Source organism: Lithobates pipiens, unplaced genomic scaffold (assembly GCF_037356315.1).
Source record: "Lithobates pipiens isolate NorthernLeopardFrog02 unplaced genomic scaffold, aLitPip1_a1.2 Scaffold_82, whole genome shotgun sequence".
NCBI classification, from domain to species: Eukaryota; Metazoa; Chordata; class Amphibia; order Anura; family Ranidae; genus Lithobates; species Lithobates pipiens.
This window is the reverse complement of record NW_027507906.1, coordinates 966,548-980,270: the sequence shown is the minus strand read 5'-3', so window position 1 is coordinate 980,270 and position 13,723 is coordinate 966,548. Positions and strand designations below refer to the sequence as shown.

Here is a 13,723-nt window from a genome sequence, read left to right as displayed (position 1 = left end):
GTTTTTGACAAAAAAATAATAATAACGGCAGGGCCAGTGTGTGGGGCGGTTATAAGGGGGATGCTTCTATGTTCTTATAACAACCTGTCACTACACAACAATGCCTCCTGCTATTGAGTCATAATCCTATATTTTATGTTTTTAACATATTTCACATTTGTTCTAAATTATTATTGATTTTGTTATATATTCCCCTATGTGTGCCTATATAACAATGCGTCCTGCTATTTAATCCTAATCTTTCTTTTTTTTCTTTTTAATATTTGTTATTTATTCCCAATCTTTCATTTTTTTATATATTACCCTATATGTGCCTACCGTATTTATCGGCGTATAACACACACTTTTTTCCCCTTAAAATAGGGGGAAAATCATGGGTGCGTGTTATACGCCGATCCCCCCCGCCGACTGTGGAGCGCCGCCAACATTTACCGAGCTGAGCCCAGTGTACTGTGTACTCGGCTCCGCTCTCAGTCACGCCCAGTCCCGCCTCCTAGCCTTTACGTCCCACCATTGGCCCGGTGTTGTGTCCATCACAGGAGCCAGGACAAGGGACGGGGCGTTACTGCGAGCAGAGCCGAGTAGACGAGTACCCTCGGCTCGGCTCGGTCTATGTCGGCGGCGGGAGGAGCCGAAGATCTCGACGGCGGCGGCGGGAGGAGCCGAAGATGGCGGCGGCCGGGGCGGTAAATTTAAAACTAACCATACTGCAATTTTGTGTAGGGCTGCAGGGGGACAGTGTAGGGCTGCAGGGGGACAGTGTAGGGCTGCAGGGGGACAGTGTAGGGCTGCAGGGGGACAGTGGAAGGCTGCAGGGGGACAGTGGAAGGCTGCAGGGGGACAGTGGAAGGCTACATTGAAAGGCATTTAAAATGTAAGGTTTTTTCCTTAAACTTGGGGTGCGTGTTATACGCCCATAAATACGGTATATAAAAATGCGTCCTGCTATTTATTCATTATATTATCTATATACACACACACACACTACTGAAAACACATATCATTATCTGTAAACATACGTCACCTCATTACTAGGGGTGCAACGGATCAAAAAACTCATGGATGGGATCGTTCCTCGGATCGGAGTCACATATCGGATACATTTTCAGATCAGCAAATAATAATTGAATTTGCAAAAACCTGTGCAAATTCCACCAAAATATAGTCCCCACTGTAATAGCCACGTCATCTCCCCCACTGTAATATTGGCTGAAAATGGATGGGTATGGCTGTGTATTGCCTAGTATGGCTGGGTATTACCCAGTATTGCAGGGTATGGCAGGGTATTGGCTGAGTATGAAGGGATGTCTGTGAGACTGCAATTGTCACAGAGCAGCGCTGTGGGCACTACAGATGCATCTCACAGCACTGCTGCCATCCGATTTCTACCCTCCTCTGTACAGAGAGGAGAGAGAGGAACCAACGTCATCATGACGCTAGTTTTTTTTTTAACAGGTGTTCGCTCCGTCATTTGATGGAGCAATCACATTCTAAATGCCGACAGGTGCACTAAGATGCCCGGCCCGCTCCAGAACTAGGCCGAAGCTGCAGCCTTTCCTAAGGCCAAGACCGCATAGCGCTCCAAAGAATCACGGTGTGTGTGTGTGCCGATCCAAACGTGGTGACCCGTTTGGATCATGGATCAGTGCCGATCCGTTGCACCCTACTCATTACTCAGGTTCACACATGTAGGCTTGGCCTCAAACTTTTGAACCAGGCCTCCAGGCCTATTTACCACCAGTGCATCACTCAATCCATAACCTACCATGCCATGCCCCTAAACATGCCCTAAAAAAACACATGAAACATCCCGGAAATGTCTTATGCACAAGAAATTTACAATCATATTGTGACGGGAGGGCACACGGAACCCAGAAGTCCTTGTCTAAGTCACCCTGTGCCATCCTGGTACTGATTACCTCCGGAGATGTACTGTCTGGTGGTGAAGGAAGCCTATACTCTATTGCCGCGTACAGACGAGAGGGATTAAGTCTGACAGAGTTCCGCCGGAGTTCCCGACAGAGTTCTGGCGGACTTTTCGACCGAGCGGACTTGGCCACACACAATCACTCCAAACTCCGACGGAGTCGAACGTGATGACGTACGACTGGATTCGACACAGGAAGTTCATAGACAGTAGCCAATAGCTGCCCTAGCGTCAGTTTTAGTCCGTCGGAGTAGCACACACACGATCGAATTTTTCGAAGGGACCGGGTCCGGCGGAGTTCCGACGGGAAAATTTGAAGCATGCTTCATTTCTAAAGTCCGTCAGACTTTAGTGAAGCTAAAGTCCGTTGCAGCCCACACATGATCGAATAGTCTGACGGACTCAGTCCGTCAGACTTTGGATGTCGAAAAGTCCTCTCGTGTGTACGGGGCTTTAGAAGGATCTAGCTGGAGGAATATCTTCAATCCAATGGACTGTTGCACTTATTTTTCTTTCTTTTGAGAGCACTTTATTGGGCACGTTTGCTTATTTTTTATTGATGTTTGCACGTTTCTCTCTTTAACCACTTGCTTACTGGGCACTTAAACACCCTTCCTGACCAGACCAATTTTCAGCTTTTGGTGCTCTCACACTTTGAATGACAATTACTCAGTCATGCAACACTGTACCCAAATGAATTTTGTGTCCTTTTTTTCCCACAAATAGAGCTTTCTTTTGGTGGTATTTGATCACCTCTGGGGTTTTTATTTTTTGCGCTATAAATGAAAAAAGACCGAAAATTTTGAAAAAAAACGCATATTTCTTTGTTTCTGTGATAAAATTTTGCAAATTATAATTTTTTTTCATAAATTTTGGCCACAATTTATACTGCTACATATCTTTGGTAAAAATAACCCAAATTAGTGGATATTATTTGGTCTTTGTGAAAGTTAGAGAGTCTACAATCTGTGGTGCGAATCGCACAAAATTGATCACACCTGATGTACTGGTGGCCTATCTCATTTCTTGCGACCCGAACAAGTCAGGAAAGTACAAATACCCCCCAAATGACCCCTTTTTTGAAAGTAGACATTCCAAGGTATTTACTAAGATGCATGGTGAGGTTTTTGATGTCATCTTTTTCCCACAATTCTTTGCAAAATTAAGTTTTTTTTTTCTCACAAAATTTTCAATGTAATAGGTTATTTCTCTCACATGGCATGTGTATACCACAAATGACACCCCAAAATACGTTCTGCTACTCCTTCTGAGTATTACGATACTAAATGTGTGAGACTTTTACACAGCCTGACCACATACAGAGGCCCAATATTGAAATAGCACCATCAGGCGTTCTAGGAGCATAAATTACACATTTCATTTCTCAACCACCTATTACACTTTTGAAGGCCCTGGAGCACCAGGACAATGGAAATGCCCACAAAGTGACCCCACGTGGCGCTGACGACACGTGGCACTGACAGATGGCACTGGAGGCAGATGGCGCTGGAGGCAGATGGGGCTGACAGATGGGGCTGGCACTGGCAGATGGCGCTGGCAGATGGTGCTGGCTATTTGCTCTGGCTAATTGCTCTGGCAAATGGGGCTGGCAGATGGCACTGCGGCTGGCAGATGGCACTGGCAATGGCAGGTGGCACTGGCTGGCGGCACTGGGGCTGATGGATGGCGCTGGCAGGTGGCACTGGCAGGTGGCACTGGGGCTGGCGGCACTGGGGCTGATGGATGGCACTGGCAGGTGGCACTGGCAAGTGGCACTGACGGCACTGGTGTTGGCAGGTGGCACTGGCGGCACTGGGGCTGACGGATGGCACTGGCAGGTGGCACTGACGGCACTGGGGCTGACGGATGGCACTGGCAGGTGGCACTGGTGCTTGCAGGTGGCACTGGGGCTGACGGACGGCACTGGGGCTGACGGGCGGAATTGGGGCTGACGGGCGGCACGGGCTGATGGCACTGGGGCTGACGGCAGGCGCTGGCAGGTGGCACTGGCACTACTGGCAGATGGCACTGGGCTGACAGATGGCACTGGGCTGACAGATGGCACTGGCACTGGGGCTGACAGATGGCACTGGGGCTGACACAGGCACTGGGGCTGGCACTGGGGCTTGGGCTGGCACTGGGGCTGACAGATCGCTCTCCCTCCTCACACGCTGTCTCTGTGTGAGGAGGGAGAGACACGGCAATGGGAGATGATCTCATATGTTTACATATGAGATCATCTCCCATTGGCAGATGCGATCGCGCTGTGAACGGCCGCTTTGATTGGCCGTTCACGGCGATCTGTATTCGCCTGTCTCCGGGAGACACGGCAAATACAATACTTCCGCGATGCGCGCCCACGGCGGCGCGCATTGCGGAAGTAAACACCAGGCCGTCCAGGGACGGCCAGGCGAAGGAAGCCGCCCGCTCTAAGGCCGTCATTCGGCCATAGGGCGGGTGGGAAGCGGTTAAGCACTGTATGAGTTTATTTATTATATGAGTTATATTTATGTTTATATTATGCTTATATTTATTTATTTGACATTTCAATGAATTTGTCCATCTATTTTTTTTATTTGATATTTAATATTTATTCAATAATTTGAGTGAAATTATTTATACACTGTATACGTATTAATTTTGTATATGTATCACGATTGATTTTTTATTTGCTTCTTATTATTTTTCTTATTTTAGTAGTCGCATTGGATGGTGGTTGAATTTTGCTATAGTTTATCCTATGGGAGAGCGCGGTTGTCATTTTTATCTTACCGTGCTCTCTACCCCTGTTCTTATTGCCCCCCCCCAGTGCTCTCAAGTTTCCCCCCCAGCACTCTCTGCTCCCCACCCCTGTGATCTCCACCCCCCCTCGCTCTTTGCCCCCACCCATGTGTTTTCCAACTCCGCCAGTACTCTTTGCTCCCCCTTCTCTCCAACTCCCACCCAGTGCTCTCCACTTCCCCAGGATTAGAGGACAGACTGACTGAGGCTGGAAAAAGAGGACAGCTGAAGGTCCAGGTGGCCAGGGACCACTTCATCTCACAGCAAACAGATCCTCTGGAAGGAGCACCGTCCCCATCCAAAACGAGAACAGACCCTGCCAGCATCAATAAAACATCTCAATGCCAAGCTGCTGTTTCCAAAGCGAGCAAAGTCCTTTCTTGTATTAAGAGAGGTATGGACTCCAGAGAGAGAGAGATATCATTTTGCCCCTGTTCAAATCATTAGTAAGACCTCATCTGGAATATGCCGTTCAGTTTTGGGCACCAGTTCTCAAAAAGGATATCGGGGAACTGGAGAAAGTGCAGAGAAGGGCAACCAAACTGATAAGAGGCATGGAGGAGCTCAGCTATGAGGAAAGATTAGAGGAACTGAATTTATTCACTCTTGAGAAGAGGAGAATAAGGGGGATATGATCAACATGTGCAAATATATTAAGGGTCCATATAGTGAACTTGGTGTTGAGTTGTTCTCTGTACGGTCAACCCAGAGGACAAGGGGGCACTCTTTATGTCTAGAGGAAAAGAGATTTCATCTTCAAGTACGGAAAGGTTTCTTCACAGTTAGAGCTGTGAAAATGTTGAATAGACTCCTGCCAGAGGTGGTTCTGGCCAGCTCAGTAGATTGCTTTAAGAAAGGCCTGGATACTTTCCTGAATGTACATAATATAACCGGGTACTAACATAGGTAAAGTTGATCCAGGGAAAATCCGATTGCCTCTTGGTGGATCAGGAAGGAATTTTTTTCCCCTGCTGTAGCAAATTGGAGCATGCTCTGCTGGGGTTTATATTTCGCCTTCCCCTGGATCAATTGTGGGCATAAAATTGGGTATTTGGATTGTACGATTATTTTCTATTTTATTTATTTGTTTTTAAGGTTGAACTGGATGGACTTGTGTATTTTTTTCAACCTGACTAACTATGTAACTATGTAACCTTCCCACAGACAGGGACTGCAGACTGGGACATGGGGCACAGGAGGGGCTGCAATGATGGACACAGTGAGGCTGCATTCACGGCACAGTAAAGCTGCATTTGATGGACACAGTGAGGCTGCATTTGATGGACACAGTGAGGCTGCATTTGATGGACACAGTGAGGCTGCATTTGATGGACACAGTGAGGCTGCATTGGTGGGCACAGTGAGGCTGCATTTGATGGGCACTGGTGAGGCTGCATTGAGCTCTTGCATCAAGTCTGCAGTCTCTGACCATCTCCTGTAGCTTGTCTGCAGTCTCTGAGGGAGTCTGGAGAGGAGTCAAGAGTGGGAGCGCCACCGGGATGGGGGTCATGGGAGAAGTCAGACTTGTGTGGACTGTGGACAGGAGACTATAGGATAAAACCAGAGCCACAAAGCTGGAGCCGACTGACTGAGCCCTGCACAGTGCACCTGAGAGTGAAAGCACCGCCAGGCCAGTCGGGGGGGGAGGGGTCACTCATGTAAGGGGGGAGTGAATACGATAATGTAAGGGGCACTGATATAAAGGGTTTCCTCCTTATATTAGTAACCCACCCCCCTTACCTTAGAGTATTCTTTCTGCAGAAGGTGGTCCCCCCCACGTTCTGAGTTCCTGAGGTCCCCCTTGATGATTGATCACTTACCACTATTAACTGGTAAAATGTTTGGTTTTCCCTTTCATGAACAAGAAAATAATGACGTTATGCTGTTGGGCTGGTATAATAATGCTGTGAGACAGGTATGACATTTTTTCCAGGGCTGGTTTTTGAAAGCATGGGCGTCCGCAAGGTTACTCAGGTGGCTGCGTAACATGCCCATATAGCCTAGAGAATGTACATCTTTTTACATTGCAATACATCTGTTTTTGCCATATTTTTATCTTGATAAAAACAGCCTATACAGTGACAGTATGAGATCAAAATATGGCCACAGCAGATGTATTGCAATGTAAAAAGATGTACATTCTCTAGGCTATATGGGCATGGAACACAGCTGCCAGAGTAACTTCCAATACAAAGTGAAGTTGAATTATCTGTTATATAACACATATGTATTACCAGTGGAAAGATTTTCATGAGATTGTCAAAAAGGGGCGGAGCATGAGTGGCCTTAAAATGATGCCCCTCCTTGGAAAAAGTTCTGCGGACGCCCATGGCTATCCCCTCTTCAGTCTATCATGAATGCTGCTGCCAGACTTATCCACCTTACCAAACGCTCAGTGTTTTCCAACCCTCCCCTCCAATCCCTATTGCCCAGCGAAGTTCAAAATACTAACCACAACATACAAAGCCATTCACAACTCTGCCCCGAGCTACATCACTAATCTTGTCTCCAGATATCACCCAAACCGTCCTCTCCGCTCTTCTCAAGACCTCCTACTCTCAAGCTCCCTTGTCTCCTCCTCCCATGCTCATCTCCAGGACTTCTCCAGAGCCTCTGCCATCCTTTGGAACTCTGTACCTCAATCTGTCCGGCTATCCTGTATAATAATAGTCTCCTACCTTGGCTGCCTTCAGACGATCCCTGAAAACTCATGTCTTCAGGGAAGCCTAATGCCACGTACACGTAGCGGACTATCCAGCGGACTCAGTCCGGTCCACAACAGACCCTTGTCCAAGCACACTACCCGGCCGGCCAGGAAAGGGGGGGACGAGCGAGCGCCCCCCCCCCCTCCTGAGTCGTACCAGGCCGCGTGCCCTCAACATGGGGGGTGCCTTGGGGAAGGGGGGGCACGCGGCCATGTTGATGAGGACAAGGGCCTCTTCCCGACAACCCTGGCCGTTGGGAGCTAGAAGAAGGCGCGGTGGCCCGGCAGAAGAACCGAAGAGGGGGACAAGACCCCCGAAGTCGGAAGAAGAGGCCGGCGGCGAGGAAGAAAGCTGGGCTCCTCCGCTAGTAAAAGAGCTAGCAGAAGATAGCGGAGGAGTCTGGCGAGAAGACCCCCGAAGACGGAGGACCCCCGGAGCTGTGCAATAAACTATTTTAACCCTGTGTTGTGTTTTTTTTGTACTTTTTTTCACAGGTGAATGGGTAGAGGTACATTGTACCCCATACTCATTCACATAGGGTGGGGGGCCCCCTTATTAAAGGGGGCTCCCGGATTCCGATAAGCCCCCCGCCCGCAGACCCTGACAACCAACGGCCAGGGTTGTCGGGAAGAGGCCCTTGTCCTCATCAACATGGAGACAAGGTGCTTTGGAGTGGGGGGGCCGCGTGCCCCCCCTTCCCCAAGGCACCCCCCCCATGTTGAGGGCACGCGGCCTGGTGCGGCTCAGGAGGGGGGGTGATCGCTCGTCCTCCCCTTTCCTGGCCGGCCGGGTAGCGTGCTCGGACAAGGGTTTGATGTGGACCTGGGGGGGACCCCACGCTGATTTTTTTCAGCTTTGGGGTTCCCCTTTAAGTCCATACCAGGTGGCGGGGCCAGCGACGTCTCTTTCACGGGCCCCGCCTACCTGGAGACGTGCTCAAAATGAGCAGACTTTTAAGCCCCTGTACACACGGTCGGAGATTCCAGACGGAATGTGTCCGATCGGACCGTTTTGTCGGATATTCCGACTGTGTGTGGTCTCCATCAGACTGTTTCCGTCGGATACTCCGACGGACCAAGTTTTCCAACAAAATGCTCCGATCGGACATACTCCGATCATGTGTAGAGAATTCCGATTGGACAAAGTGCCACGCATGCTCAGATCAAATTCCTACACCAAAGCTATTGGCTACTAGCGTGAACGTAGTCCCATCGTAATGAAGTAACGTCATCACGTCGGATTTTCCGCCAACTTTGTCCGACCGTGTGTATGCAACAGTTTCGGACAAAATCCGTCAAACAAAATCCGACGGATTTGGTTGTCGGAATGTCCGACCGTGTGTACAAGGGCTTACGGCTTCCATAAGCTCATTCCCAACAGTTACAACCTTTTGTACGACCTGCCCCGCCCTATTAGATTGTAAGCTCTTCTGAGCAGGGCCCTCTTAACCCTATTTTATTTTTATTTTATTGTATTGTAACTGTATTGTCTCACTTTTTTCTTTTGTAAAGCGCTGTGTAAACTGTTGGTGCTGTGTAATAGTAATAAAAATAATAATATGCACATTCCAGTCTGGTTTTTATATTTGCCCGGAGGTCTTTAATTGTAGTACAAATGTAACATTTACACATTAAGGAAAGGCAGCAGCAATATGGGAGGAAAATTGGAAGATGAGCGATCTATGATGATGTCATCGACCTATACTCAGCAGATCCAACAGTCAAGGAGATCCAGTAGGTAATAAGGCATCGGCATTTATGGAGAGGTGGAATCTTCACTTACAGAAATATAAAGGAAAACTATCACAAAAAAATCATTAAAACAATGGTTTAGGCCTAATCACTTTAGTACAACTAATTCATGCAGTTAAAAAACATATATATGGCAAAATGTTATTTATAAAAAGCTCTACTTAAAAAAAATATATATATATAAGTTGTTTTATAAATGTCTTTTTTTATGTTTTTTTTTTTGTTAATAGAGTTATGTGATAAAAATGAACATGAAAGACATTATCAATACACACTATAGTGCCAGCCCAACAATGTTCTGTGTTAGCGCTGCCTTGGAATCTGAAAAAAAAAAAAAAAAAGGAAAAATAATATTCATACATTTAGAAGGAACTTAAACCAAAAATGTTGCTTAATTCATTTTTATTAATCAATGCAAACCCCCCCCCCCCCCCCCATCCATCCATCCATCCATGTCTCCAGGCTTTATTTTGCTGAGGAGAAATCACATTAAAAAATATCCCCCTAGCATTTTTGCCCATCTTGAGTAAGGGCATATGATTTATGTAGCCTTTACATCTTGGAATCCATCTGCCCTTAGCTCAATCTGGAGGGTGTGCTTAAAGAGAAGCTCCAGGCTCCTTCAGAATTTTTTTTTTCAAAGTCAGCAGCTACAAATGCTGTAGCTGCTGACTTTTAATATAAGGACACTTGCCTGTCCAGGAATCCCACAATGTCCTCGCCCAAGCCGATTCTTCAATCGGCTTCGTGTGCAAACACCGGTGTTCCATCAGAATCGGCGACCCATCAGATTAGGTAACGGAAGGGACGTGCTGCCAGCTGCGCATGCGTTCCGCTGATACCAGGTTTGCTCCTCTGACAGAGCACCTGCAGTCAGAAGAAGGTAGTGGACAACCTGGATGGGCAGACTAGCATCATTTAACCACTTAAGCCCCGGACCAATTTGCAGCCAAAGGACCAGGCCCCTTTTTGCGATTCGGCACTGTGTCGCTTTAACTGACAATTGCGCGGTCGTGCTACATGGCTCCCAAACAAAATTGGCGTCCTTTTTTTCCCACAAATAGAGCTTTCTTTTGGTGGTATTTGATCACCTCTGCGGTTTTTATTTTTTGCGCTATAAACAAAAATAGAGCAACAATTTTGAAAAAAATTCTATTTTTTTTACTTTTTGCTATAATAAATATCCCCCAAAAATATCTAAAAAAAAATGTTTTCCTCAGTTTAGGCCAATATGTATTCTTCTACATATTTTTGGTAAAAAAAAAACGCAATTAGCGATTATTGATTGGTTTGCGCAAAAGTTATAGTGTTTACAAAATAGGGGATAGTTTTATAGCATTTTTATTAATATATTTTTTTACTAGTAATGGCGGCGATCAGCGATTTTTTTTTTTTTATTGTGACTGCGACATTATGGCGGACACATCGGACAATTTTGACACATTTTTGGGACCATTGTCATTACGGCAATCAGTGCTATTTAAATGCACTGATTCCTGTGTAAATGACACTGGCAGTGAAGGAGTTAACCACTAGGGGGCAGTGTAGGGGTTAAGTGTGTGTGTGTGTGTTTTTTTAACTGTAGGGTGGCATGGTTTGGCATCTGACGTCACTGATCGTCTTTCCCTTTAACAGGGAACAGACGATCAGTGACAGGCTCAGTAGGAAGCACGAGGAGAGGTTTGTTTACACAGACCTCTCCTCGTTCTTCAGCTCTGTGACCTGATCGCGGGACACCAGCGGTCCCACAGTCACGGAGTTTGGGACGGGGTCGGGCTCGCAACCCACGGCTGGGCAGTTAAAGAGCAACGTACAGGTACGTGCTTGTGCCCAGCCGTGCCATTCTGCTGACGTATATGTGCAGGAGGCGGTCCTTAAGCGGTTAAGATGTCGATCTTACCGCAAATCGTATACATATTTAGAGCACTTCCAATCCCCTTCCCACCACACTTTCTCAAATCCATGTCCACTCTAATGTGGACATTCATATGGGGTGCAAAGAAGGCAAGATGCTCACCAAATAACCTGATTCCACAAAAACAAGTTGGAGGAGTGGGGCTAGTAGACATCCTCGATTACATGTAGGCAACTAGACTAGACCAAGTCAAATGTTGGCTTACAGACACTAATACCCCACTCTGGGTTGAAATTGAAAGGGCCTTATCTCCGTTGGAGGAGCGGGACTAGTAGACATCCTCAATTACATGTAGGCAACTAGACTAGACCAAGTCAAATGCTGGCTTACTAACACTAATACCCCACTCTGGGTTGAAATTGAAAGGGCCTTTGCTCCGACATCCGACCTCACAGCTCTCCTAATGGGTGACATCTGGATTCCATGGGACTCTAGAAATATCCCTCCTACTATTCAGGCATCTCTACAAGCATGGAGATTTCTCCTCAACCAAAACCACAAAAAGTGCCCTATAAACAATTACCAATTTCCCTTAAGCCTATTAGAGGCAAAAATACCAATGTTATCTTTGAAACTATTCCCAAAACACGGGATCCGGTTTGTACAGGACCTAATCAAAAATGACAAACCCCTACCGTTTGAAGACCCATTGACCACATATAAACTACCAAACCACATGCTCTTCACATGCATCAGGATTACACACTTCCTAAAAGCCAATGCCATTCCGACAATTAAGATACCACCCACAGCCTGGAAATACCTCACACTAAAAAAGCCAAAATGTAAGGGTATATCAGTATTTTACGACCTCCTACAGAAGTGGTCCTCAACCCTGTCCTCAAGGCCCACTAACAGGCCAGGTTTGCAAGATAACTGAAATACATCACAGGTGATGATATCATTTGCTGCTCAGTGATTGCAGTATTCTAGTCTGCATCTTCCCCAAGGTAATACATAAAATCTGGCCTGTTAGTGGGCCCTGAGGACAGGGTTGATGATCACTGTCCTACAGGACAAAAGAGCCTTCAGGAAAACTATGAACACGAGGAGATGGGAAACAGATTTAGATATCACAATCACAGACGACCAGTGGCAGAAAGCGTTTCATACAATCCAAAAATCATCCCATTGTGTAAGCCATTGGGAAATGACTGCTTATGCCCCGTACACACGTTCGGAAATTCCGCTATTAAAAGACCGATGAGAGCTTTTGGTCGGAAAATGCGACCATGTGTAATGCTCCACCAGACTTTTGCTGGCGGAATTCCTGCCAACAAAAGATTGAGAGCAGGTTCTCTATTTTTCGGTTGAAAAAAAGTTCCGATCGTCTGTAGCAATTCCGATGCGTAAAATTCCTACGCATGCTCGGAAACAATTTGACGAATGCCGGAAGCTTTGAACTTCGTTTTCTCTGCTTGTCGTAGTGTTGTACATCACCGAGTTCTTGGCGGTCGAAAGTTCAGAGAACTGTTGTGTGACCGTGTGTATGCAAGCCAAGCTTGAGTGGAATTCCTTCGGAAAAAAACATCCAAGATTTTTCGAACGGAAATTCCGCTCGTGTGTACGGGGCATTAGGGTGTCAAACAGATGGCAATACACCCCCTGCAGACTGACAAAATTCTTCCGAAACACTTATATTGGCGGAATTGTGCCCACCGGGGCCACCACCTACATATGTTCTGGGAATGCCCATGCTTAACTAGCTTCTGGAACCAAGTATTCCAGTTGATATCCTCAATCACTGGCATAATTACAACCTGTAATCCCGCACTAGCAATACTCCACATAGGAATAGAAAACATTCCATATGAGATGAGGTCAGTTGTATCACATATCCTCTTATGCCACGTACACACGACCGGACTTTTCAATGGACTTGGTCCGGCGGACTGGAATCCGTCGGACAATTCGATCGTGTGTGGGCTCTAGCGGACCTTTTCTTCCCAAAAGTCTGGCAGACCTAAAAATAAAACATGTTTCAAATCTTTCCGACGGACTCGAGTCCAGTCGAAAAAATCCGCTGGTCTGTGTGCTAGTCCGACGGACTAAAACCGATGCTAGGGCAGCTATTGGCTACTGGCTATGAACTTCCTTATTCTACGTCATCACGTTAGAATCCGTCTGACTTTTGTGAGTGATCGTGTGTGGCCAAGTCCGTTCGTTTGAAAGTCAGGCGGACCTCAGCTGCAAAGTCCGTCGGATTGTCCGCCGGACCAAGTCCGTCAAAAAAAGTCCAGTCGTGCGTACGCGGCATTAGTTGCATGCTCCCTAGTACTTTGCGCCTGGAAAAATGCCCCAACTGCAAACATTACTGATGTAACCAGATTAGTCCAGCAATGCTACTCCCTTGAACGCATACTAGCCATCAACTCTGTAAGCCCTTGTACACACGGTCGGACATTCCGACGGAAAATGTCCGATTGGACTGTGTTGTCGGATAACCCGACCGTGTGTGGGCTCCATCGGCCTTTTTCCGTCGGAATGTCCGACCAACAAAGTTTGAGAGCTGGATATAAAAATTTTCCGACAACATGGTCCGATCGAACTTTGTCCGATCGTTTGTAGAGAATTCCGATCGGACAAAGTGCCACGCATGCTCAGATCGTAGACCCGTCGTAGCTAAATAACGTCATCACGTTAC

The 13,723-nt window shown here is 46.8% G+C and overlaps 1 protein-coding gene across 2 annotated transcripts in view; it reads right to left on the bottom strand.

Annotated features, from left to right (window-relative positions):
• Nucleotides 1-8,986: 8,986 nt before the first annotated feature.
• LOC143973424 (uncharacterized) overlaps nucleotides 8,987-13,723 on the bottom strand; it is a 107,120-nt gene continuing 102,383 nt past the window's right edge. For both annotated transcript variants that reach the window (XM_077474405.1, XM_077474406.1), the window contains one exon: nucleotides 8,987-9,485. In XM_077474405.1, the coding sequence (XP_077330531.1) occupies nucleotides 9,371-9,485 (115 nt within the window). In that variant the 3' untranslated portion in view covers nucleotides 8,987-9,370. The remainder of the gene's footprint in view (nucleotides 9,486-13,723) is intronic.